This window comes from Magallana gigas, chromosome 2 (genome assembly GCF_963853765.1).
Source record: "Magallana gigas chromosome 2, xbMagGiga1.1, whole genome shotgun sequence".
NCBI lineage: Eukaryota > Metazoa > Mollusca > Bivalvia > Ostreida > Ostreidae > Magallana > Magallana gigas.
Genome location: NC_088854.1, coordinates 33,224,204 through 33,250,650, shown reverse-complemented (window position 1 = coordinate 33,250,650; position 26,447 = coordinate 33,224,204). Strand labels below are relative to the sequence as shown.

Below are 26,447 nucleotides of genomic sequence, written 5' to 3'. Positions count from 1 at the left end.
CCCCCAAAAAAAAATAATAATGACTGGATGGATAAATTGATGGATAAAACAATTTCAAACTTCAATTGCAAACATTTCAAAGCAAGCATTTTTAACAAAGGTTAAATGATGTAAATGACAGAGTAAATTCTGGTTTCTCTCTTCACCCCTTCTGTTTTGATTGTTAACTCTATTGTATGGTAACCGGGAAAATTTGATTGCAATGTCAATGTAATTACTAAAATCTACAAATAACTGATTCATAGAGGAACAAGGAAAATGCTGGTCAAACCATTCTACACTTGTTAAGTAAATGGCGATGTCCATGTACAATGGAAATTGTGTTGGTCCTTTAAATAACCTCACTTTTCAATCAAACCAAACGGTCCTGCTTTCCGCAAACATGGGCCATTTTGTAGAGCCATTGTTTGTTCATCTTAACGAGGGAATGTTAAAAGACTCTCCGATTCAATAACTCTGTAAACCTGTACACAGACTTTCCTACACATTTTGGAGCATATTTACTTTCTCCAAACAAATTCTAATATTCCAAACAGATTTTATTTACATCAGTGTGACTATGATTTCTCAATTAGCCTAGATCTGTTGGGAGTTTAAACCATTTGCGTCAGAATCATGGAAAACATTAATCACAAATAGAATCGCGAGCAAAAATTCACCAGAAAAAAAGGGCGACGCCGTATACCTTGTGTATATATATGCAAAATATCTCACTTTATAAGTGTCTGGATTTTTAAAATACACGAGAAAGGATATAAAAAAAAATTCTTATCTGTGTTGGCTTCGGGCTCATAGGTAACAGGAGAAAAATTATGATGAGTTGTTAGTATAGTGTTTTAACTGGAATAGAGAACCGAGATTTACCTGAAAAGGGGTGGTCCGATACCTACGTATAATTCCCAACCGAGCGATGATCGTAAATCAATTAACGTGTAGGATCCGCATCTCATCGATTGGAGAGCGGGATACTTGATTTGGAATTAAATCTGTTTGCGGGCTGACATAAAAGGATAAACATCTTCAAAAGTTCTCGGACAAGAACATAAATGTATTATTGCACGGTTATGGTGAAGGCACGAGGGGCGAGGGAGGAATTAACGAGACGCTGTATTGATTTCTGATACTAATAAAGTCAAGAGGAAAAGAAAAAAAAGCGGAGTTAGTTTGAAACTGTTGATACTGAGCGTTTATCACCTTTCTCGTCTTTCAATATGTCGAACACGTATGAGAAAGTCCTGAATGTGATATCCAAACCGCCGGCTTTCCGACAGGACTTTGAGATCCAAACTCTGATGCCATGGCTCAGGAAACAGTCGCAGTTATTTTCACAACTCAGAACCGGTAAGGGAAATATACGGTTATTTGAGACAAGAAAAAAAAAATCAGGTGATAAAATCATTGCGCTAAGAACTGATTGTTTTTGGTGATCAAATCGTAAAATGTAATCATAAAATTAAATGTGTTACATTTGGAGTCTTCTAGTAATTAGAAAAGTTGGTTTGAACTAGCTTGAACTACATTTTTACTCAGTTGATGCAAGTATTTTATGGGTAAGTTGTATTGACAAATCGACACATTGCGTTAAAATGTCGCGTTATGTTTATTTTCAATTAAACTGTTTTGCAAAAGGGTAGATATAGCTACACGTATATTGGAGTATAAATAATTTTGAATGGAAAACACACCGTTCTTCATCTTGCAGTCTGAGTGTTTGATTTTTTAAAATTATAATACATGTAATATCAGACTGCAACTTTTCATTTGGAACATGCTTTTAAATCAAAGAAATGTAACACTGCACCGATAAACTTTGTTATTTTCACTTCACACTCGTTGAACTTCCATTCTAGCAAAACCACTAATAGCAAGAACAAACATATATACCTAAATGTAATAAATAGCAAAAACAAAACAAATTCGAGCAATCTAAGAATATAATTCAACGGCCCTAAACAGGGCATACTGTGGGGGCGATGGGGGCACTGAAGGTATGAAACTAATCCCCTCTTAACTTCTTTGCTATTTGTGTGTTTATGTTTGAATGAATGTAAAAAGAAAAGCTATGGTCTTTATTAGATTTTTATTCTGACAATGTTTTCACAAAAACACAGTTCGTGCTGCTTTTGATGTCGGGACTTCAACCCTTGACTAACAGGCCCTTGTACCACATTCTCATCCAACTGTTCGATGATAAATCCAAGCATTCTCTGCCCTTGTGAAGTGTTTGTTATTTCTTCGCAAATTGAAATCAATTTAGAATATTTGTCTCAAGTGATAAAAATTTAAAAGACCCTGCCATTAACTAGAGGAAACGGTACAAGGTTGACAGGAAAAAGACAGAAGTGTCATCATGTTCATCTCAAAACAAACCCCTCGGTCATATTTTTTTCGAGTGGTCTGAAAACAAGGCTTTCGCTTTTAAGAGGGCAAGTTTTTTTCATTGTTTTAAAATACAACAATATTACATTTATAATGAATGCGTTTTGCGATATGTCGGTTGATTGAGAATTGAATGAGTGTGCAAATGTCTTAGTCCTATTTTTTAAAAACTAAAGTACAAAAAATACAGCTAAAATCATTCGCATTGCAAAGGACAGAATTTCAATTCACACAGAATTTTAAAGGAGTGTATTTGATGTGTGCATTTTTGATTTCACCTGAATGTATTAAAATATTATGAACATTACAATCGCTTATTATTCAAATTTTCTCAACCCATTCTAGCTCTATCATATAAATGATCGGAAGAGCCCTTTTATATTTTATGTAGAATTTTTTTTATTTTTCACAATAAAAATCGAACAAACGTGATTCACGCGGATTAAAGAAGCTAACGGGGGAACTATATAGTTTATGCATATTTTACAACACGAAAACCACATATAGTCACATGAATGTTTTATCAAGAGTGATGGGAGGCGAGGTTTAATCTTGAATTGTCAGGAAATCTCTCAACGTTTTTTCCCCGACAATAGATGATAAAATACCCGAGTAAAGTCAGTGGGTAGCGAGGGTGCTACTGTCATGGTCCATTATTGTGTGCAGGGTGCTTTATAGTAATCTCTCACCCTTACATTTTAATGAACATTCTTACCGTGTCAGACTCTTCTGTTCAGCAGGTATCAGATATACCGTTATGAATGAGAAAATTATCAGAACACACGTACACGTATACCTGTATGGCAAGTGACAAAACGAGAGAGAGAGAGAGAGAGAGAGAGAGAGAGAGAGAGAGAGAGAGAGAGAGAGAGAGAGAGAGAGAGAGAGAGAGAGAGAGAGAGAGAGAGAGAGGCTATCTTTTTCCCTTCACCTGTTTGTAACAATTTCAATAAGTCAACAAGCACACGATTTGATGATTTTTTTTATCATGGGCAAAAATATCAAATTGAATTTTTTTTTATCTTGTTATATTAAGAAAACGTCTGATAGAACCCAAAGGCGACAGAGAGGGGGGCATTCCGAGCAGAGACGTTGTCTTCCGTGTGATTGACTGAAATTAGATTGAATATCATTGGGGAGACACCGACATTATGATCGTTAAACAATAGATAGGTAAACTAATATGTATACGACCTCGAGACTAAGAACCCATTATAACAAGGCAATTGATACACACCCGGTATTCATCGTTTATTAATCTCTATGTAATGTTTTTGTTAGTTCATTGGGTTTCCTAGGTGTGGGGGTGGGAGGGATTATTCGAATTCTTAATTGTATCTTGCTTATAACTAGTTGTTGAAATTTTTCATCATAAGGTGATGTTAAAAAAAAGTTAATGATAAAAATTGATTGTCGTAGTATAGCAATTCTTAATGACCCCCCCCCCTCCCGAGGAAAGGCCCAAGAACACATTTCCCGCTCAAGTTATTTAATGAGGGGTTAAAGAAACGGTTTGTCACATAATTATACAGAATGTAAGTAAAGTTATGCACAAAGAATAAAAACTGGAACATCGATAATAAATTCTACAACATAAACGTGATTTATTCGATTTGAATTGAACTCTGTCAAAGAACTAAATTTATCGAGATGGAAATTTATTCATAAGCAAATATTTACCTTACACATTTAAAGCTGGCACTATAAAAGATGGGCTGACCAAAACACTTTTGTGACACATGGGATCAGTGTCAATATATTTCATAAATGGCTGGTGTTATAAACATCAATTTGGCGCAAATTAGAGAGTTCAACTTGAAAGTTTATAATTTGAATCGTTATATACCTACCCCCTCCACCCCCACCCCCACCCCCGAAAAGTGTACGATATTTTGAAGACCGTTTAAGAATTGAGCATGCATTATTTGTTTGTTTTTATTTTCATCTTGCAAAATACGAAGAGGATAAATCATGTGTTGCAATACGTTATATCAGTAATTATATTCAAAAAAATTTAGATAACAGTTTCCAAGGCACAAATAATGATGTATCACAAATCATGGAGGATTTTTTTTATCTCATGTTTTGACGTGAACTTTTTAATGTAAACATCGTTTCACGTGGCTGGGTGTTATATCAAATTTCATTACATGGGCAATATCCAAGCAGTCGCGATACACTGTTATTATTGAAAAGAAGTATACCTTTTCATGGATAAAATCTTTGGCGATGTGTGAGGGTGCAAAAGTTAATATAGCTGAAGTACATACAAATAAAACCCGCCTCTTAACTTCGACCATAAAACCCCTCCATATCCCTAAAAGAAATTAGGACTCAATATTGGATACATAAAATCCCCAAGTCTGTACCATTTTATAACCGGCCATAAATTTGTTCTTTGAGGAATCTGTGAGAGATACGATAGAATCTTTACTTAAGTTATGTAAAGGTACAAAAACTTGGTTGTGCGTCGTTTTTAATTTCGTCCCTTGAAATCCAATGACGAATTGATATTGCACAGTTTTTTTAATTCAACAAATACATTCGATATTAAGGGGTATTTAAGATTTTATCCCCGAGGGTTTTAAAGTTTTAAATTCATGAACAAAATTTCAATATGACTTTTATGTTGCTGGGGTTTAAGAAATCCTTGATTCCTCAATTAAGATACATTATGGTGCTTTGGACGTCATAAATGCAGGTTTTCAGGGATCAAATCGTGAATTATGCATCTTGTACTTAATTTCACCCCATGAAGACGACATTTTATACCCGATTACTTTTATTTTTCAATAAAACCCACAGAAACAGCATCGTAAAAATCGGTTCTTTAATATACGTTATTGACAAAATAGATAGAATTGGAAGGTTTTCCCTTGGATTACACTAATATGCGATGCAAAATAAAATAATCCTATTGAAGTTTTTTTTTTCTTTTACAAACAAGTACATGCAGTTCAGCACGTTTGATTTCATGTGAATTTATTTTGTGAGATCGTCTGTACTTTATGGGAAATGTTCTCATCATTTCAGAATATTTGAAAGATATAATACGAAACTGCGGACAAGTCACTTTCAACAAAGATGACATCATCATCAAGCAAGGAGACCAGGGAGACTGGTATGAGATGTTTTCTATTTGAATCACTCCCACCCACCCACCCGAATTTTTATTATCAACTATTAAATATTGCTAATACCGAAGCAATATATATACAGTTCATAAATTGAAATTTCAAGATAATTTGAAGAAAAATTACAAAGACCTTTTCAGTCTTTTATTTCTGAATTAAAATTGTTGATTTGTTTAAAACTTGAGGTAGATTTAATTGAATGAAAAGGACCAGGTGAGTGAGTCAGAGATAAATGAGACATGAACAATCACATACATGTATATCCATCATAGTTTTTGGCGTAGACCACGATTCATTTATTTTCTTAATTTTTTTTTTCTATAGAAAAACTCATGCTTTTGCCATTATTGTATCACTGTGCTATATGGAAATACCAGTAACATATTATATCAGACAACTCGTACATTAATTGTAGTTTAAAAAAACGTTAAAGACGCTGGTGAGAATTTAAAAGTCGATTATTAAAAAAACATAACGAGAGGGAGATAGCTAAAAGTCATTCAAATACTAATTTCAAGCCTCGCTTGAAATTGTTCAGATCAAATCTTTGAAATGACACCAGCAAATAAGTCGTTGTTTCGTTAAAATAAAACAAACTTCAAATAAAAGTGCAATCACTTGACCCCCACTAGCGCCGGGGTGAGGCACTTTTAGAAGTAGTCCAAGAGGAATTAGATGAATAGTACCAGGATTCTCGAGTATTCATTGATGTGTGGACAGTGTCTTGATCTGAGGTCTTTACCTATATAACAACCTATCTCGATCAGTTTAAATATTTGTTCTATTTTTTCTTTGCTTATCACTTTCACGCTATTTGCACTTTCCATTTATAAAACAGACATAGTGGGAGAATTTACCATAAAGGAGGGCCACTTTGGCATTTTAAAAATATTGAATGCTGATCTTAAAGATAAAATCGACCCATTATGTTCATCGTATCTTACAATGATGTCACATAAAAAAAACTGTTGCAATATCAGAAAGTACATAGTAATATTTATATAATCATTCGAAACAGTTGTTAGATGGTTCTGCTCTAAATAGGCTTACACAAATAAAATGATATTTTAAAAGTAAAAGCTGTCTATCCAAAAGTTATTTGTGTATCTCCGACTAGTATGACAAACGATCTTATTTGCTTTAAAATGGGTTTAATTTGCCTCTTAAATAATCCGAACTATTCAAAGCTATCAATTTTGTGTACCAGAAATCCGTGATCGGCATTCAACATCAAATACCTGCACACCTGAGGCAAATATGATAGGTGATGCAACTCAGGTAATATTGTGTGAGGATCAAACACCGATGAACATAACTAAAAACCCAATAATTACCATAGATCTAAAAAGCACGTATCAATACGTTTGTTTTGAACTGGTATTTCCGAATGAATTATCATGAATTTCATAACATCATACTTTTACTTTCATCCGTAAATTTATATTTAGTAATGTAAGGAGGCGTATACTGTTGAATGGTACACTTAGTAAAATAAGGGGGTGATGAGTACACAACAGGAGATCAAAGATCTTAAAGTTCACTGTTAATACCATCACTGTTCTCTATAAAATAATGGATCTCTTAAACTGCTATTATAAAATGTATTGCTTAATTAATACATTTGACTTCAGTAAATATGGCTTGTTGGTCATAATGTGTACGCATGTACGTAAAACATACTGTCAAACTTTTGGGTTAATTATTTTTCATTTGACGAATGTAAATTACACTGATTATTAATGGGCTAAACAATTTGTTATTTATTGGTCACTTTATCAGTGTTTATAGGTTCAATATTTGTTAGCAAACGATTTGGCATAGAATCTAAGTGGATCAATTGGAAACATAAGTTATAGGTTATAATAACGGAGAACCTAACTCAGTCAATTAATTCGTTGGTTTAGAATGGAATAGGTTACTAGTAGGAGGAAGACATTTTGAGGCCCTTGGTTCATTTAATTTCAGTGTTTGATTTTCAGAACTCTGACAAGTTTTAATGTTTCTCGCATGATAATGATAAGTAAACGAAAAGTGCGATCACCCCCAAAGTTATTCAGAGACCCTTGACATATATTTTTTCAGTTGCAAAATCGTTTATCTTGCCCCCCCCCCCAAAAAAAAATCCATGTTATTTACGACGATGTTTTACTCAAAATCGTTTGAAAATATAGCATTTTTAACCAATATAAATTTCACGATTAGGTTTAATAATAAATAAACCAATTTTCATGCATTATGATTGTGGGCAAAATTTTAATTTGTCTGTATTATCGTTTGGAATATCGATGCAAAACCTTTGATCCGACCTCAAAAAGATATTATTATGCTCAGGTCGTAAATTGTATTTATCAGATTCAAATTTTTTACCTTGGTGTTATGTTTTATATGGCGTACATACATAATTTGTCCATAAAAAGTGTTCGAACGATAAGGACTTTTATTATCGAAAATCTACATACATTACAATGTAGTTATCGATTATTGTACTCTACCCTGGGTTTATCATAAATCTACGAGTACTTACCCTATAAATATATGAAATATTAATAACAACTTGCAAGTTAACATTTTAAGAAACTATTAGTATATATTTCTCTCATATTTTAGAAAAAAAAAACTTGAATCATTATTTTTGAAAAAGGTGTATATCACAGTTTTGAGAAATTTTGTAATGGTACGGGGAAGACGTCCTGAAAATCGACCATCAGGAATTGACGTCATTGAGTTTTGATTTTTACCAAGTGTTCGATTTTTAATTATTTGATTTTGGTCACACTTAAATCCAGCATGGTATAAATATTTGTCATTGATATTTAGTCAAGTGTTTTTGGCAAACAATTTTTGCCTGGTTTGAACAGTTTTATAAATATTAGCAAGTTGAAATAAGAATAAGTCCTTTTATTATTTTTAATTTGCTTTTCTTTATTAAACGTCATTTGATTTCATATCATCTGACGCAATCAACTTAATCCGATTACATTACTCTTCCTTTTGATTCGTTTATTTATTTTGCTGTTGACATAAAACTTAAATTAATATTTGCCTTATTATTTAGTTTGAAAATATATACACAATTTTCTTCTTGTCTCCACTATCGTACACTTGAATTCAATAATGTTTTGATAGGAAAAATCCTTTTTTAATTTTTTTTTTTAGGGGGGGGGGGGGGGCTTCTTCATACATTTTTGGAGGAGCGGGATGTGGTGGGATAGCGGGTTTTTTTTAATTGTTCTTGTTTGTTTTTTTGGGTTTTTTTTTTACCTGGAAATAGAGAGATATCTTCATCTCAAACAAGATTTGTTTTCTCGACTTTTCAGTTTCTACATGATCCTAGGAGGTAAAATTTCCATCTATGTACTGAACAAGAAGAGCGAGGAGGGGGATGAGACCGTACCCCTGGACCAGATAGGGACCCTCAACGAGAAGGGTCAGCTCGACAGGTCAAAGCTAGGAATATTTGTCACTCATCTAGGTAAAGATCGCAAAAGTATACGAATGATTGTCAAATGATGGTGACGATTTCAATTGAATTTATATTATGTCGATTTTGGTAAGAATATGTATTTTGTTTTTTTAATGCAATGAATTTTTTTGATTATGATATAAAAAAAGACTTGTACATATTCAGGTACAGGAGTGCCGTTCGGAGATGTGGCGTTAATGTCCGAAGACTGTGTCCGGACGGCCACGATCATTGCCGAAGAAGTTACGGATTTGCTCGTGGTTGACCGAGCCTTGTACAACCGAGCCGTCAAAGAGGTACTGGCCAAAGAGTACGAGGACAAGGTAGCGTTTATCAACAACAACCCCCTGTTTTCTGCCTGGACTCCCCGCTACAAGAAACAACTGACCATGGCGATGTACAAAGAAGAGTTTACTTACAATACGACCCTGGTAAAACAAGGAGACCCCGTAGAAGTTATTTATTTTCTAATCAGGTATGAATCATTTCTTACCTCCTTCTTCATAAACTTCAACCATCACTAGCAGATGACAAAGTCATCTTCGTTGCAAACCAAAACGAAAAAAGTAATATTTTTTGAATGACAAATTCATTTTGATTATCACAATACCCTTAAAGTAAGGTTCAAGTTAAACTGCCAAGAGAAAAACATTCAAATTTTGTTCCGGAAGTTTGCATGCCTCTTCTGTCTTTTACAGAGGTCATGTGGAGCTGCGCACTGACCCCGCCATGCATCCAGTGCAATACCCCAAAATCTACCTCGATACCATGAACGAAGGAGAAAGGTGAGCAAAATGCTTCAGCAAGTAGAACAACGGGATTTAAATTTTTTTAAAAAGAATAATCAAAGAACTTGCCGGGCAATTACATGTAGATTCATAATTGCTTACTGCTGCTGATTGTGTGATTATGGAAAATGAAATATACACGTGTCATTTAAATGAATATACACAAAGACGCAAAAAATAAATGGACTATTTCAGGTTCAGACAATAATGTAAGATGCCATCACATGAAAGAGTTGGAAGCTACCGGTATTTCAAACAAATCAGAACGACTCCATACGCAGTACATCGATCATTATATTTCTTCAAATCTCTACAGCCTTTTACTTGAAAATTGTCGATGTGGTTCAATAATTATTTCCTTTCTGTTTGCCCACTGTCGTTTGATGTTTGGACCCCATTGGTTTGTTCCCTGGCAACTGTTCATATCCCCAATATGTTGGTATCTATGCGTTGTTTTGCAATGCTGTACACCCTCTTTTAAGGTCATCCGGAAATAGCGGTAATTAGCAGTTCCGCTTTTTGCATTCATGTTATATTTTTACCTTTGAATGTTGTTTAAAGTACGTAAAAAGTTCGCAGAACTGATCGAAAATGAAAGAGTGTGTACTTTTCAATAAAAAAAATAACTTTTTTGTGTATCTTAACACCCATTTAAGAATTTTGCAGACATTTTATGAAGGTGTTTAATTTTCCTTTAAACTTTTTTCACTGAAAGGTTTCAAAAGAAAACTCCATATACATGTTTATTTACAATAAACGTATGTTGCATTCTGAAGTTAGGTGCTATGCAATATCTATAAACACGCTCATAAGAGATATTTTGAGTTTTGCCAATTGCAAGTATAAACTCCGCTGAATGTGTACAGGCCCTGCCAATGCATTCCTTTTCTTTTTTATAGGTTATTACGACGGGACAAAGTTCGACCCCCTACGGAACCCCACTATAACAATAGTACTCAGCTCCGGAAAAAGGAAAACCACAAGCACGTGAAGATGTTCCTGTTGGGTCGGAACGAGAGCGTGGGTATGTACCCCTGGATACATCTACGTCCATTCCTTTCTGTATCCAGCAACAATCACGTTGTTTCTATTTCATATGGTTTTCCATTGCTGCGTCTACAAAGCCATATGGTTGTAATTTGTATTCGGTGTTGAATCGGCTTTGTTGCTGAAGTTCTCAGCGTGAAAAAAATGGGACATAATTATATTGAACAAACTAAAAATGTGACAAAATTATATTGAACAAACTAATTAGAGAGTCCTCGCATTCACACTCGTTCGCAATTAGAGAAGGGTCCAGTCATCAGTCAGATATTAAAATATATCTCAGAACATGGGCGATTCGTTGTATTATTATCACAAAAGTTGCGTTGCCTTTCACCAAGCAAGATCTCACGAAGGACAAATAAGCAATACCACGTGTAATTGCAATATTTTACAATATGTACATAAAGCATAAGATATATATATGCAAAAACTACGTCGAAAATGTTGTAATTCTGTATCCTATCTGTACGCAGCGATGTATTAGGCTCACTGTACCTTCAAATAGTTTCTCATATCAGCAGTAAACGACTTGATTGTGAAAGATAGTATAATGCTAAGGGAGTATAATCATTAAAAGTCAAATAGGCTAAAAATAAGCATTTTGAAGAAAAAGATAATGATTTTCTGAAAGTGAATTTAGTTAATATGAACAAAATTTGAACTCAGGATCTGCGATTCGCAAGCTCGATACTTTAGCTACTGAGCTATGATGATATTCAAATCGATCGAAACAACCCCCCCCCCCCCCCCAAAAAAAAATCATTATCAACCTGTAAGGTAGATTCCATAAAAAGTTTAATCCTGTCGAGGTACAATTATCCTTCAATTTTGAAACATTGCTTTACATTACGAATCACGTTTGGTAACAATTATACTTTTATTTTACAGGGGAGTTAGAGATACTTTTAGGAATGGACACTTACATGCAGACGGCCGTGTGTACGGAGAAAGTGGACGTGTTAGTGCTAGAAATGAAACATTACGAGAGACTGTTCGTCAAGCGACACCAAAGGACCATAGACGACATGCGCAAGATCCTGGAAGTCAAGCTGGAGACCAGAATGGACCTCCTCGCCAATAAATCCGAAATTCCATTTCTTCCTCGCGTGAAAACGAAACTAAACATGATGAACAACCCTCAACCCGTGGTTAAAAAGGAGAAAGAGCTTCCATCCAAGAAAATGGCGGAGAGGGAGTTTCTGAACCATAAAGGACCACTGATTGATATGTACGGTCCAGGAAGTGTGTTTTATATGATACGGGTGCGCGAAAAAACTAAAGTTAAAGGATTTGATTCCAGGGATAAAAGAAAAAATAAGCATATCAATAATAAGTCCAACGAAAATGAACACTTACATGCAATCAAGGTCCCCCAGACTCTTGTGCTAGCCGCTCAAATGGCAGGGGCCAAAAAAGACAAAGAGGTGCTATTTGATAAACAGGACCCCGACACTACCTCAGTTAGGACTGTCAGTTCAAAGGGAATTCATTTCGGTTCAAAGTCTTTCCGCAGAGTTCAAAGTGCAATCAAACCAGACGACGAAAACATGGTGGTCAATTCAGACAATTTTCGGGTCGAGGACGACCAGGAGACAATTAGGTCATGGCCGCACGAAACTAGGTACGGGACTTCAGTGTCTTTCATGGACGCCGAGGATGACGTCACTTTGTCAAAATTGGAGAGCAAAGTACGGAGCTGGTTGAGCCATGGAAACCCCAAGAGTGGGCCTCAAGTAGCTCAGCTCCGGCGCCTTGCTGTGGAGGTATGTGTTTTTAAACGCCGATCAAAGTCACCATATATTTAGATGTATTCTGAAAAGCTATAATGTAATTGACATCCATGTAAACTGAATCTTTAAATTTTTTTTTATAACTTACAGATATTTCTGCGTAACTGTACTCTTTTTAATCATTTTTTATCAGTGTAGAAGGGGAGAATTCGAAAATTCGTTGCAAAGGGGTGTACACGAAATCTACAACCATTAGTCCACTACAAAAATATAATGATTCCACAATTGACAATATTAGTTGTTTACAGTATTCAGTGTGTCTCACACAAATTTTTAATAATCCGAATTTCTTTTAATTTAACAGGATTTAGATAATGTACCAAAACCCGGAAATAGAGTAGTTGTGCACAAGCGCAGTCGATCTACCCACAGTTCTAGTAGCGGAAATGACGCAGACAGTATGGCATCCAAGCAAGAGAAAGAATCGCCTCGACAGGATGAAAAACTTGACAAATATCGGATTCTCCTTGCTCATTAGCCAGCCTGAAAGATATTTACCCATTCTTATGTTATGTTCATATCTTTATATTCACAATGATTTATATATTAACTCAGTGCAACTTTTCTGTGTTGGTAACAATTGTACTTCAACGACTTCAGCATAGTTTTATTTCTCTTCTTTGACACAAGTACTAGTATTGCACAAGAAAAGTAAACAAATATCGCTAATAGATTAAATTCAGTCTTTATAGAAAAAAGAAAAAAATTGGAATTTCTCAAATACAACATGTATGTGCAAGTTAATTCAATGGAAAAAGTACGCTAATATTAAATAAAAACTTTGATAATTATGCACATTTGCTGTTTATTTAGTTATTCATCTGAATGTATGACCTGTATCTGGTGAAAAGAGAAATTAACACATCAGATAAAATTATTGAAATTTATTAATACTAGAAAAAAAATGATATGCACAACTATTCGCAGAAAGAAAAACATATATCCAGATTTCAACAAATAAATTATAGAAAACAAACAATAAAAATAATACTGGTTTTAAAAAATATAACAATGTTTAATACTTTTCGGTAATTGGAATGTATTATGCACAACTCTTAAATTTAAAAATAGACAGAACTCGAAAATCTTTTTTTACTGAGAAAATGACTGTATAAAAGTCTTGTTTATCTTCTGTAAAATGTGTATGAAATGTTTGAAATATCGAATGCCATCTATGAAATTCTGTGATTGCGTGGTGCTGTTCTCCGGGAAAGTTGTGATCACAGTATACTCATTTTGTGCTTTAGTGCGTTCTCCGTGCTGTGTCCGAATGTGTTGCCGTACCGGAATTTTTGACCTACAAGAGTGATATGCATTTAATGAGAACATAAATATTGGATTCTTCACAATTTCCAATAGTCCGTTATGAGCAATTGATACTTTTTCTTCGGTTGCGTCTGCCACCATGAAATGTAATTTATTAAGGAAAAAGGAATCATTCTTTGAGTATTATGAGGTGATAATTTCGGTCGGGGCGTGATCAAATCCAATAAAGCCCAAAATTATCACCTCATAATATTCAAAGAATGATTCCTTATTACTTATATGTATATAATTTTCAGCCATCGTACGATTTAATATTTAAATATAAATAAGCCAACCCCGCCGGCGCCTGAATTTGGCGTCATTTGTAGTTATGGGTTATATAGTACAAAATCGATACGTAGTGTTATCACAGGCAAAGACACTGGATAATGAAAATATTGTACGTTAATTACAGCAAACCACAGTACAACCCCGGCGCTCAAGTGGAAACCTGCTTTAGACGAAACCAACATAACCTCGCATCGTAGAGTTCGAAATATTTTTACTTAAATATCAGTAAATTTGACTATGTCATGCAACTACTAGTCAATTTTAGACTTGAATTTGGATTTCATAATTCAAATAACTGTACATGATTGTATCATTTTAAAAAATTCAATTTCTCTTTTACTTTAAAAAACATATTTGCTAAATTATGCCTTAGTTGTTAAATACCTGAAGAACTTTATATTTGATCTTACTGTATTGTAAGAAAGTGTATGAGGAGTGTAAAACGTTGAATGAAGAAATATTCTGAAGCATTCACCACTTCCAGTCTACGAATTGTTTGCATCACATCAAAAATATATATCTCCCCCTTTAATAATGTCAACATCAAGTCTTTCAAAAAAAAAAGTTTCACGCTTGTTGATTTACGAATGAACGTGTATTACAAACATAGAATCAAACGGAATAATCACATAACACAGTAAATATAAGATATATCAGGTAAATTTCTCGATATTTATCGATGAAGCGTGATCAACTAATCCAAAATTCCTCTGACAAGAAAGCCCCTCTTTTATTTGGTTGTTTTCTAAATTGAAAGGGAAGCAATGCCCGGCAACATTCAAATAGAAAAAAATTAACTTTACTGACAAGAGAAGTATCGGATTAACAGTTCCCCTGCTGAGTTGGATGTAAAAAGCATGTTTAAGACATGCATACAAGTTTAGTGTATGTAAATTTTAATGTTTTCCATTTTTGTATGGGAATCTTTAAATCATGAGAATTTTTCAGATTCAGAAAAAATCTATTGCTGATTTCAGATGCTGTAAAGATCTAAATATTCGTATGGGAAATTTCAATGACTTGAAGAAAAAAATTGGTTTGAGATTAATTTTTCTGAATTTCGTAAAAAAAAATATGTGGGTTACCGTCATTAATGTAACGTTCCATCCCTAACGAAATCGTGGGAATATTTATAGTAATAGCGTGTTGATATTCATTTTGATATTTTTGATGACATTAAATCAATCTATAAACTATATTTGCCCATACCTGGTATATGCCCGGTATAATGGGGAACCAGTCCAGTTTCTACCGGGTATATAGGTTTTCCATGCATCATGGCAGGGGCGGATCTGTCGACCTGAACCCCTTCGGAGGCCTGGGTGGCGGATTTGGCGCGGAGATCATCCGTGAACTCATTCAGAGCTAGGTGTGTGATGATTGGATAACCCAATCCGAGCTGGTCACGACTTCTGGGTACAAAACCAGTGTAGCCTATAATTCGAAAGTACATGTAATAGTACAAGTAAATATACTGGATATATCTCGATTACGCTTTTAAACGTTCAAATTTTCAACTGAAATCAATTTACACAACACTTAATTGATTTGATGAATGTTGCTTACACTGCTTACTTGCTTACTGGTGTCAAATGATTTTTATTTAAATGATTAAATTTTACGAGCTGATCTTCAAATCTTAGGACCCTGCATGCACTAATGAAATGACGTCGCGCAAGCTATTGGTGTCAATATTGGTAACGTAAAAATGACGTTAAAAACGCAACGTCAATAAAAAGAAAAACACGTTATAACATTTTTTTTTTCAATACATGCATCATAGCTATAATTTTTTAAGTCAGAGTTTACGAGCATCAGTTGTACAATTACATGCACCAGGTAATTATAATTACTGCAGTGAATGTGGATTGTGTGAATATATTGTGTGTTTTGAGAAAGTTTTTCCCCATGAAGGTATTACAAATTAAGTTTATCTTATTTATTTTCAACGTGAAATAAGTACCATTTTTTAATTTCCACAAGTCGTTGAAATTGTAGTATACAGAAATCACCTTTGCCTATCTAGATCAGGAAATACGTGCAAAGAAATACATGTGTCAGTCTATTGAGTCTCATCAATTGATCTTGGTCCGAGGTAAAATTTAAAATACTTGAATTTAATATACAGGCTAACGTCATAACAGACACTGTAGATGGCAGTTTTTCATCCAAGAAAGATCACTCTAACGACAAATTTTTGAAAAGAACTAAATATTCATTGTTCAGTGCAGAAAGGGTCTTTAATCACTGGATTTTTTAAATAGTTTATCTATGTAACAAGTTGTGGACGTTAATCAACATTTCATATGAATGAATTTTTATTCCCACATTTAAAAACAAATCGATCTATTTGTTAGTTTAATTTATATACCTGACATGAAGTTTTTCCTGGAGTCGTTATTGGACAAGTAGTAGGGGGACAGGGGCTGGGAGACGGTGTGTTTGGACACGTACGGCTGGGGCTCCTTGGCGATGGGTTGTAAGGGGGTGACGTATTTACTGTATATTTCCTGGGAAAATAAAATATCATAGCGATGTAAAAAAAAAAAAATAATAATAATACCTTTCTGTATCAAGTCTTCCAACTTCTTTATCGCCCCTGTGCTGCAGAGGACTTTCGTTGGTTTTCACAAAAGACACAAAATAAGGGAAATTCCCTTTGCTTAATAGAAACAAACTACATAAAATAGCTGGTAAAAATGGTTTTATTATCAAAATCTAATAAATGATTCCAGGGTGCCTTTTTTATGCTAGAACCATTATGACGTCATAATTGATTTGATTTTACTTTTTCCCGTACTTTTTTTTTTACTATTTATAAAAGAATTATATAGAAAATGAAACATTTTCTTGACACACCATTGAAAATCGTATAAGCAATTAAAGTATCATTTTAAAGAAGAGTTCAAGAAAATTGAAAATTGAACAATCCGTTTTTAAAGAGACTGTATGTATAATGGATATATTTCATATGTCTAAAGGGAAAATCTCCGAGATTTGTGCCTGCATTCCTTCGTATTTCATAGATATGAGCGTTTAAACACCATTTATTATTGTGTTTATCTTAAAGTTAAGCCCCGATACAGACGAATTTAAAGTTAATGTTATGAAGCATCATTAATAGAATTCATAAATCAAATTCAGAAATCCGAAGGCTCCTGTCATTTACTAGATACGCCTTAATTGGCCTTAATTGAATCTCATTTGAATTTGCTTTAAAAATTTAGAAAATTCAAATCGGATGGTAGTGTTTGTTGATAAATTATTGATGAATACATTCAGTTGAACATTGACATGTTAAATGTAATGAAAACGGTGCATGTGCATTTTTTGATAAAATTACAAAATGACAATATGATCGGTGTATCGGTTATTTTAATCCTATTTTTGCAGTAAACGTCATAGTAAATGGTAATTCGTTTTGCAAGTTAAACATTTTGTGAATTCCTTTATTCATGTCTCGGTGTGACAAATAAATCAACTTACCGGAAGTTTGGGTGTGTTTCCTGCTGGCACCATCTTTCCGTTCTGGAGAGCTGTTGTAAGTTTCAGCTCGTTCATTTTGTTTTTGTGCATCTGTTGATCAGTTTCAAAATCTATGATGGCATTTCTACTGTTCAGCGCATATCGGTTTCCGTAGTAATGCTGACTCTTTGGTATAAAACCTGCACAAGGTTAAAGTTCTCATATAGGTACATGTACTTCAAAGCTGAAGTAATGAATTTTTTAAAAAAAATCATTTAAAAACACACACACACACACACACAACACTTTCTTTTTCCATTTTCATTAGTTCATTTTTCCATATAAAATGCATATTGAAAGTTAGTTATCATTGTAACTTGTTAAGGATACAAACTGTTTATAAATGAAGAAAAAGGGTAAAAACAGAAAATAAGCCAAATAAGATCAAAATCTATTAAAACAATTCAAGATCCTGAACAGCATTGCAAAAAAAAAAGTAAAAACAAACCAAAAATCAAAGTACTGAAAGTACTGTTAGACGGTGGTGTCGTTTGAAAGTGGCATATTACATGTAACAATGTGTGATGTATGATAATTATTTTTGTCGAAAACCGCGGCCAGTATCGCATATATGTACTAATACTTAACGCTTACTCGCACAACTGGTCGTGAGTTTCCTACATGGATAATTCTGTGGAAATCGTAGCTGTGATCTCAATCTACACTTTACAAATGCTGTGTCTCTTGGTCGTCATCTTTTGGGAAAAACCCAAAGATTTATCACAGTAGTCTTTGTAGTATAGAAGTTAGTATCTATATTTTGTATCAATATGTTTGTATCAATATCAGTTGACATTAAAACCCCGTTTGAATGGTTGACACCACATATTGAATTATGAATAAATCTAATCCAAAGCGATTTTATCACAGTTCACCCAAATATTTGATTGTTTGAAGAAGGGGAATTTTGGTTTTTTCCCTTTTGACGTTTGGGTTGACCCCGCAAAGGGGAACAACTTTTGAAAAGTGTGGATTGAACTATTGTGCTTTAAAGATATTGTAAATTTCTCAAAGTAACGAAAACAAATAAAGCTTTGGTATGATAAAATACTTATTTTTACTAACTATTTGGGCATATATATATAGTATGTTTAGTGTCCCTCTCGACAGCATTTTCCCTCATTTTCTTCACGGGGAAAAAGTTGCAGTCTTGTGGATCATCACATTTGCTTTTTTTCCTCATAGTCAGTTAATACATTTAGGTGTAAAGAAAACGGAATGGGTTTACAAGAACCTGTTTGATAAAACTGGTATTGCTTTTGGAATGCACGTCATCATGAAACAGAAGAGTAAATCAATATTTTATCTTCGACTTTAGTGGATTATTTTCATTTGCTCACAACGAAAGTGAATGAAAATAAAAAAAAAAAATATCATACAACATTGTTTTTTGACATTGTTTACAAATCGTGTCCTACTTTCGATTCTTCCCTTGTGTATTATTTATATATATGTCATAGAGTGTAGAGCGGATACGATGCCCCTTGGCTCTATGAAAGAAAATGCATTGAAGTTATAAAAATTACACGATTAGGAGGTTTTGACACGCATACGCCAGTTTAAATCTATATATTGCAAGTATTTAAAATATTTAAAGATTACAACCCGATGTTACATTAAATATACATTGTTTTTAATTATTTTTTAAAAAAGTATCAGATTTAATGATATTTTAATTTTGCCGTATCTAATCATTCCTCATATGGGCATTTTACACGCCTTATTCACCCATCTTCTTTGATTTTATTCTTTGCATGTACTAGACAATAGATCTAGGGTTCGCAAATCCCGGCAATATTTTCGGAAAGCTAATATTTCTGTAGCTCAGCAGAATTCTACAGTCATCGATGAAGCACATTTTTTTACCTTCATGTTTCATTATTTATCGCAAATATAGCATGGATGTATAAGCTACGGCCGATGTAGCATTGCGTTAAGTGATGACACTTTCTAACCGGTGTGTATTTCAATTGCGAGTCGCAACAAACTGGCGCATTTATATAGGCCCGCCTATTTGTAAATGCATGTTGACAAAATGATGCTAACACTTGGAAACAAATGTCGAAGAACGTTCATAATAGAGTTGTACTCGCGAGTTAAAAATTATTTGAGAACAAACGGGGCGATGTTTACGTAAATATGTAAATGATGTTATCTGTTAGTGAAAAAATGTCCCCAAACCAAAGAAAAGATTATCTAATACATTTAGCAGGGACGGGCGCATATGAATTAAAGTCATTATTTGTACTTCGCTCATCGAATTGCGTTATTCAGTTCATTGTGAAAGAATTCGACAGAAACTGTTTAGTTAACAAAATTATTATATCTTACATTACCGTTCACAATGTACCATAAATGTATATGGAATATCGCATGTTTTTTCTCACAAAAAAGCTAGCGTTTGCTGCAAATTAGAGATACACGAGCTGACACGCCGTGAAATCCATAAGACGTTTTACAGCATATGTAAAAAAAAATCTGAACAAAAAATCTTTGAAACATCGTAAAATGTAGTTTATAAACATTTAAAATGGAGACTCGATTTGCACGTGAATTTTACAATCCGACGTCGATTAGCGTGTTTGAGAGAAAGTCAGCAGCAAGTAGAGCGTCAACATCTGCAGTAAATATTGTCTGATAAATATTGAGGTGCCTGTAATAAAATTAATGTTTCTACAAACTGAGTGAGGTACAAAATAAGATACATTGTAAATCACAGGTCAGTCGAAAATTTAACACATTTGTATCTAAATTTAAAGTTTTTTGTGTGTTTGAAAACGCATGCACACTTGTAGAAGAAACTGTGCCATTGATCGGTTGAAGTTCAATAAAATGTAATTTATGTAATATTCATTGTCAGTATCTGTTGTGAAATCTTTGGAATAAGCTACAACAACAAAAAATATGCTGCTCAACTTAAACTAATACGTCGAAAATGGCTGAATTTATCGATGAAGCATAATTGCTGAAATATGAAATGGCAAACCAGTTTAAATAGTGTGTTTCTGACAATTATTTATATCATAAAAAAAAAAGAAGCAATTATTGTGAGATCTCTTGACCAATTATCGCAGTGATATAGTTTATGCAGTCCTGATACAGAGTTAAACGTCAAAAATGGCAGTTGCATGGTGCTTATATTATTAATACCGCGTAAGCAGATAGGGTAACGGCTCATTTAAAATAAAACACAATTTCATACATTATTTAAATGTATGTACAAAATAATTAGCAGCTATAATGCTTAAAATATTTGATAAGATTAAAATTAGTTCTCATACTGAAATCGACACGTAGATAAAACATTGTCTGTATTACACTGCATACATGTACCTAACAGAGTTATCGTTCGTTATCCGCTAGGGTCCCCGTGAGAAATACTCTTCCGGTCAGGACCGTAGCAATAGACTGTGGCTATTTATAGCCACCGTCTAATTAACAGAATCTAAACAATTCAAGATCTAAAACAATGTCGCACTGCTTTTATACCAGTTTACCAGTTTTATATCAGTACATTGTTATTTACCTGTATATCCGGGCACCATTTTCTCCACCAGTTTCTGATCTCCCCAGCTCTGGGTTCTTCTGGCGAGTAGTTTGGATTTGGAGGCGGAGTCCGGTCGGACGGGACGGATGTCTGTGAGAACCAGTTTACCAGAACTGGCCACCCCGGGGTTTCTAAGCAAATTGCAGGTAGTCCTTCCAAAGGTTTCACCTATCTGGTATTTAAACTGGGGACAAAAACCCCCATATCTGAAACACAGGAGAGAGAAAATAACAATATGGCATTGTTTTTAAGATCAAGTGAAAGCTGTTAAAACTGATCCAGATTACGGGCTTTGTTCCGCTAATTTTAAAACCCTTTGAGACAAAATAGCCTTTTACATTCAATGACATAATTACTGAAATCAATGAACGCTGATCTTTACAATCACACAATATTTGTTCGATTCATAAATATGGTGCACGAGGCACACGTTAACACACCACAAGAGGATACGTTGACTTTAAGTTATGTCGTCTATATACGTATGTAATCATTTCATGTCTTTATCTTGTATCTACCTATTGTTCCAGAGCATGACTCTTTGAGAAAAAACGAACTTAAATTTGTACTTTTGACAAAGCTTTTATGTGATCGTAAAAAATGAATGTGAGACTTGTCTGCGACCTGTCTGAACAATAAGTTCACAACAAGGTTTCAACAATCTTAATTTGGAGACAGACTATAAGATTAATATGCAAAATAATTACACGTTAAAAATTAGATTCTAAGATTTTTTTGCACATAAACCGAAACCATTTTCATAATCTTCTCAAATTAAGTCGTTGGTTAGCAGAAGAATCAAATAAAGACTCAAACCCCTTAACCCTTTAATCCTTGAGCATCCAACACATAATACCATCAAATTCGTATCAGTAGAAAGTTGTATGAGGAATTTAATGGTACTTATTGTTTTCACAGAATTTGCGTATAAATAAGGTTAACCAGTCCAAAATTAGCACACGTCTTTGTGCGTAACGAATAAAAAAAGTTTTCAAAGTAGCTCCCAGGTCGTCCATTTTTTTCAGACCGGGAGCTTCAGACCTGCAGCTACCTCCTTAAGGAAAATCGATATACGGTATTTTAGCAAAATAAGTATTTATGAAATCTAAAAATAAAAATAAGCGTAGACAAAACGAAGAATTGTTTCCAGTCATTAAAATACTGATTTTCATCACAAAAAAGTTACACCATCACACAACCTAGCCCTTACAAAGAAAAGTTGATTAAAATCAATCTTACTCTTTATCCTTCATTTGCAATTCTTTTTTTCTTTTGAAAAAATAATATTAAGTTTGATGCCTTCAAAATAGTTCTGTAAACATTAGGAAAGTGTGGTGCACTTCCATTTTGTGACGTTCTGTTTTTCGAAATAAACAATAAAATTAACAAATGTTTAATATGAGTTCTTGTCTTTTCCAATCTTTTTGAATGACATTTACAACGCTTGGAAAAAGGTTGAATCCGGCTGGATTTATATTCTTTATCATAATGTTTACGTTGATAATATGAAATACTTGAATTTGCAATGAGAGAGAGAGAGAGAGAGAGAGAGAGAGAGAGAGAGAGATCATTACTTATTAGTTCAATTAGTAAAATACATACATGGTATATTGTTGTTTTTCTTTCTTTCAATAGTCAATGGTTATGGAAATTGATCGAGTGGATAGCAAAAGAATCCAATAAACTTTGCATAATAACCATTCTTTGAGAATTAACTCCATATGCATGTCGGTAAGATTGCGTTTTTAAAATCAGGACTATGTCACCAGACGGACCAATAGTCCCAGTCAAAATCAATGCAGAAACAAAATCCTTTCATATCGCAGGCATAGCAGAAAAAATATGAAAAATCTGTAACGGAGTTTCTATTGTGAAGTGTTTAAATGTTTAGCTTCATGAGTGACATGTATTAAAGGTTAGAATGGAGAGCTTATTGATTTCAAGAAGGAACACAATAGAAATTAATACAGCAATTATTCTACGATTTTTTTTTTCATCCTTTGATTGAATGTGCACTGCATTAATAGAAGTTCCTTGCAATAAGTATCAACATGTCGTGGTCCTAGGGTCAAAAGTGCTATTGATTTTCCTTATAGCTTATGTATACTATTATCCATATTTTCAATGCATGTATATTTCATAAAAATGATAATTTAACGTAGCTGGAATTTAGTAATTAGCCAGTAACTATCCATGATTAAATGATGGAAAATTAATTTTATCAATACTAGTAAATACCAATCTCCAAAAACAACATTGGTTTGGTCGTTGCAAATAGTCACTTTTGCATCTCTAAGCCAATTAAAAATCCGTATTTATTTAGAAGTCTTACAAGAAAAGAAAGAGATGAGATTATTTTTCCTCTCATCATCGGAATTGTAATAAATGCATTTCGTTTACGAAATCAATATATACAGCTCAACGGGACGATATTCTTAAAGTCTGCTAATTAACCGAGTACCATATTTACACAACACTAATTAGATACTTACCCCGGCGTGTGATATGGATCCGGGGTCATCAGAATACTTTTTCCAACTGGCATAATTAACGGAATCCGCCTGCTGAATTATTCACGAATTTTATTGTTTTCCCCTTGGTTTGCGTGTTAAACACAATGCGGTATCTATGGAACAATTGCGTGACGTCATTAAATTGTGTCGTAAGACGTTGCTTTGATTTCGAATGCACTTTCTTTGCAAACGTAATGCCGACGCGACGCGTCTTTGCACAAGCGCTACATTCAAGCCATGAAAGTAGAATAGCGATCAAGATTAGAATTCAAAGCCCTTCGCCGCTTGGCCGGCTTGTTTTAAATTTATCATAAACTAACATAAATTCAATATTTTATAGATTGGTAGTCTTGAGATTTTGACAAGCAAAGTGTAATGATCTATTGTGTTCCCGCAAATCGCATCGGAGTTCAAAAAATAAAATGTCCTGATACAAATCAATCAGATTATTAAGATAAGATTTTTATATACACCTCTGCATGAGTTCTTCAAATCTCAACTACAAACCCGGTAAATTCGTGGACTAAACATCACGTTAATCAATGCTTTTGAATTATTATTTTTCTCATCTCTTTCTCTCAGTCTTCACTCGAAATCAATACACCTTAGGCATTACTTTACTTTCTTTATCATTGAGTTTACCCTATCGAATTTTTATTCGAATTTGGAGAAATACAATCAGTGTTTTAATTGATCAATACATGTAGCTTTTTAAAATGAAGTGGTCCAGAATTTCAAATTTGCTCAACTTGGTTATATACCGGCTACATCCATTTAGAGGAAGCAATATAAATTTCTTTGTGTGTACACAGTCTGAATGGTTTTGAATTGACGCACCTTCAAATAAAATTGGGGAAAAGACTTTACCCCAACTGCCAAATAAAAAACCATATGAAATGTTTACTCATCCATTAGAACCTTATTATGACGTCGATGTACCGGCATTTGCTTTAAATTCTTAAATTACGACCATGATGGTCCGGTATTTATCATAGGAAATACCGAAACAGATGCAGAGTTGGTTTCTGGAAAATATACGAGCTGTGTTAGATTGCGTGTCTGAGATAGTTTAAAAAGTCGTATTGTATTGTTGGACGGTGACAATACTTAAACAATAAAATCTAGTCTTTATTAATTTGCTAGTGACACAAGACTAGTGGTATTAATTATTATACCTCAATATGATTATTCTATATTACGCGACATCTGATTGTTTGTAGACAATCATGTGCCAGGGAAATACCCCACACCTCATACCTCATACCCCAACCCCTCGAATTTCATTCTATGCATATGAAAAATTCCGAGGATGAGCAAACGATGTAATTTAATCATTAATTCTATTTAAAGATTGTTTTAAATCCTCTTTATATCATAAAATTGATATAGACAGAGGCCGGTTGCTTTACTAAATCAATGTATTCTAAATTATCATCTGTCGTTCGGTAAAATAAACAAGCTATCGCATGGAATTTTTAAAATATATTTCAAGTAAAAAATATATTTATTCTATTGATATCATTTAAAATTTCGGATTTAAATAGATAAAAAAGAAACCCAGTAGACAATAGAAGAATATAGCTAGGCGTTACAGTATCGAACACTTTTTAAAGTCAGACGACACGTTCCTCAATTTTAGATAACTTTTTCCAGGAATTTGTTAAAGGTTTACTACTAATTTGACAAGCTTTCTTGCAAAAAATTAGGGTACCTTACCAGGCATTTCTGCAAAATACTAGAGTATGCAATTTCCTATATTATCTTCTTGAAAATACACTTGAATTGCTGATATAAAAATAAATACATCTACAGCACAGCGAAATTCACTATTTTAGAACTATATCTCCGCCGGGGCGGGGCTTTGAACTCACGACCTCTAAAACCTTTACGCTACTGGCAGTGAGCGGCCACGGTTCTAACCACTCGATCATCTAGACATTTAATCAAATATAAATTTTGATCATTTTTTATTTATTATTTTTTATTGGAACTCTTTATTACGAGGAGATACCAAAAAGATTCTCGAGGAACGTGTCGTCTGACCTTAAAACTCTGTGTTCATGTAAACAAGCACTGGCGTCGGAAGCAAATTGAAAGTGGGGGGGGCTAGACTAATCCTCAGAAGTATTGAGAAAAAAGTAATTCCCAAATTCATGAAAAATCCTAATCCGTGGGGGGGGGGGGGGGGGGGGTTTACCTATACTTCCCAAAAAAAAAAAAATTTTCTTACCCAATTTTTTTCCCAAAATCACGAAATTCCTAATCCTTGGGGGGGGGGGGGGGGGGGGGAGGGGGGGGGGGAGTATACCTATACTTCCAAAAGAAAAAAAAATTACTTTCCCAAATTTTCTATTCCAACATCACGAAATTCCTAATCCGTGGGGGGGGGGGGGGGGGGGGTCTAGTATGCTTCTGGATCCAACTTCTCAATCTTTCAAGGTAAATTTAGGAACAATGATCTTTCCTGCGAGAAAAAGTGGGGGGGGGGGGGGGGGCTAAACCCTCTATCATACTATGTTTCTAATGGTTTGGTATAACTTTGAAAAAAAAGTGGGGGGGCTAAGCCCCCCCCCCCCCTAGCCCCCCCGGTTCCGACGCCTATGACAAGAATACCCTTTCATATAACCTATTTATAATATTTTGTAAATTAGAAAGAACAAACTAA

At 34.1% G+C, this 26,447-nt stretch overlaps 2 protein-coding genes across 2 annotated transcripts; one reads left to right on the top strand and one right to left on the bottom strand.

Moving 5' to 3' along the window:
* The first annotated feature begins 343 nt into the window (after positions 1-343).
* On the top strand, positions 344-13,378 carry LOC105321060 (uncharacterized). The gene is made up of 8 exons (XM_011419245.4): positions 344-1,341; positions 5,413-5,500; positions 8,831-8,985; positions 9,142-9,451; positions 9,675-9,761; positions 10,664-10,788; positions 11,700-12,574; positions 12,906-13,378. The coding sequence occupies exons 1-8, from the start codon at positions 1,212-1,214 to the stop codon at positions 13,077-13,079; spliced, it is 1,944 nt and encodes a 647-aa protein (XP_011417547.3). The 5' UTR covers positions 344-1,211; the 3' UTR covers positions 13,080-13,378.
* A 174-nt stretch (positions 13,379-13,552) lies between these two features.
* LOC105321059 (ciliary microtubule inner protein 2B) lies at positions 13,553-24,040 on the bottom strand. Its single transcript, XM_011419244.4, has 6 exons — positions 23,762-24,040; positions 21,249-21,475; positions 17,684-17,862; positions 16,569-16,707; positions 15,407-15,631; positions 13,553-13,898 (listed from the first exon to the last, which is right to left on the bottom strand). The coding sequence occupies exons 1-6, from the start codon at positions 23,812-23,814 to the stop codon at positions 13,822-13,824; spliced, it is 900 nt and encodes a 299-aa protein (XP_011417546.3). The 5' UTR covers positions 23,815-24,040; the 3' UTR covers positions 13,553-13,821.
* Positions 24,041-26,447: the final 2,407 nt, after the last annotated feature.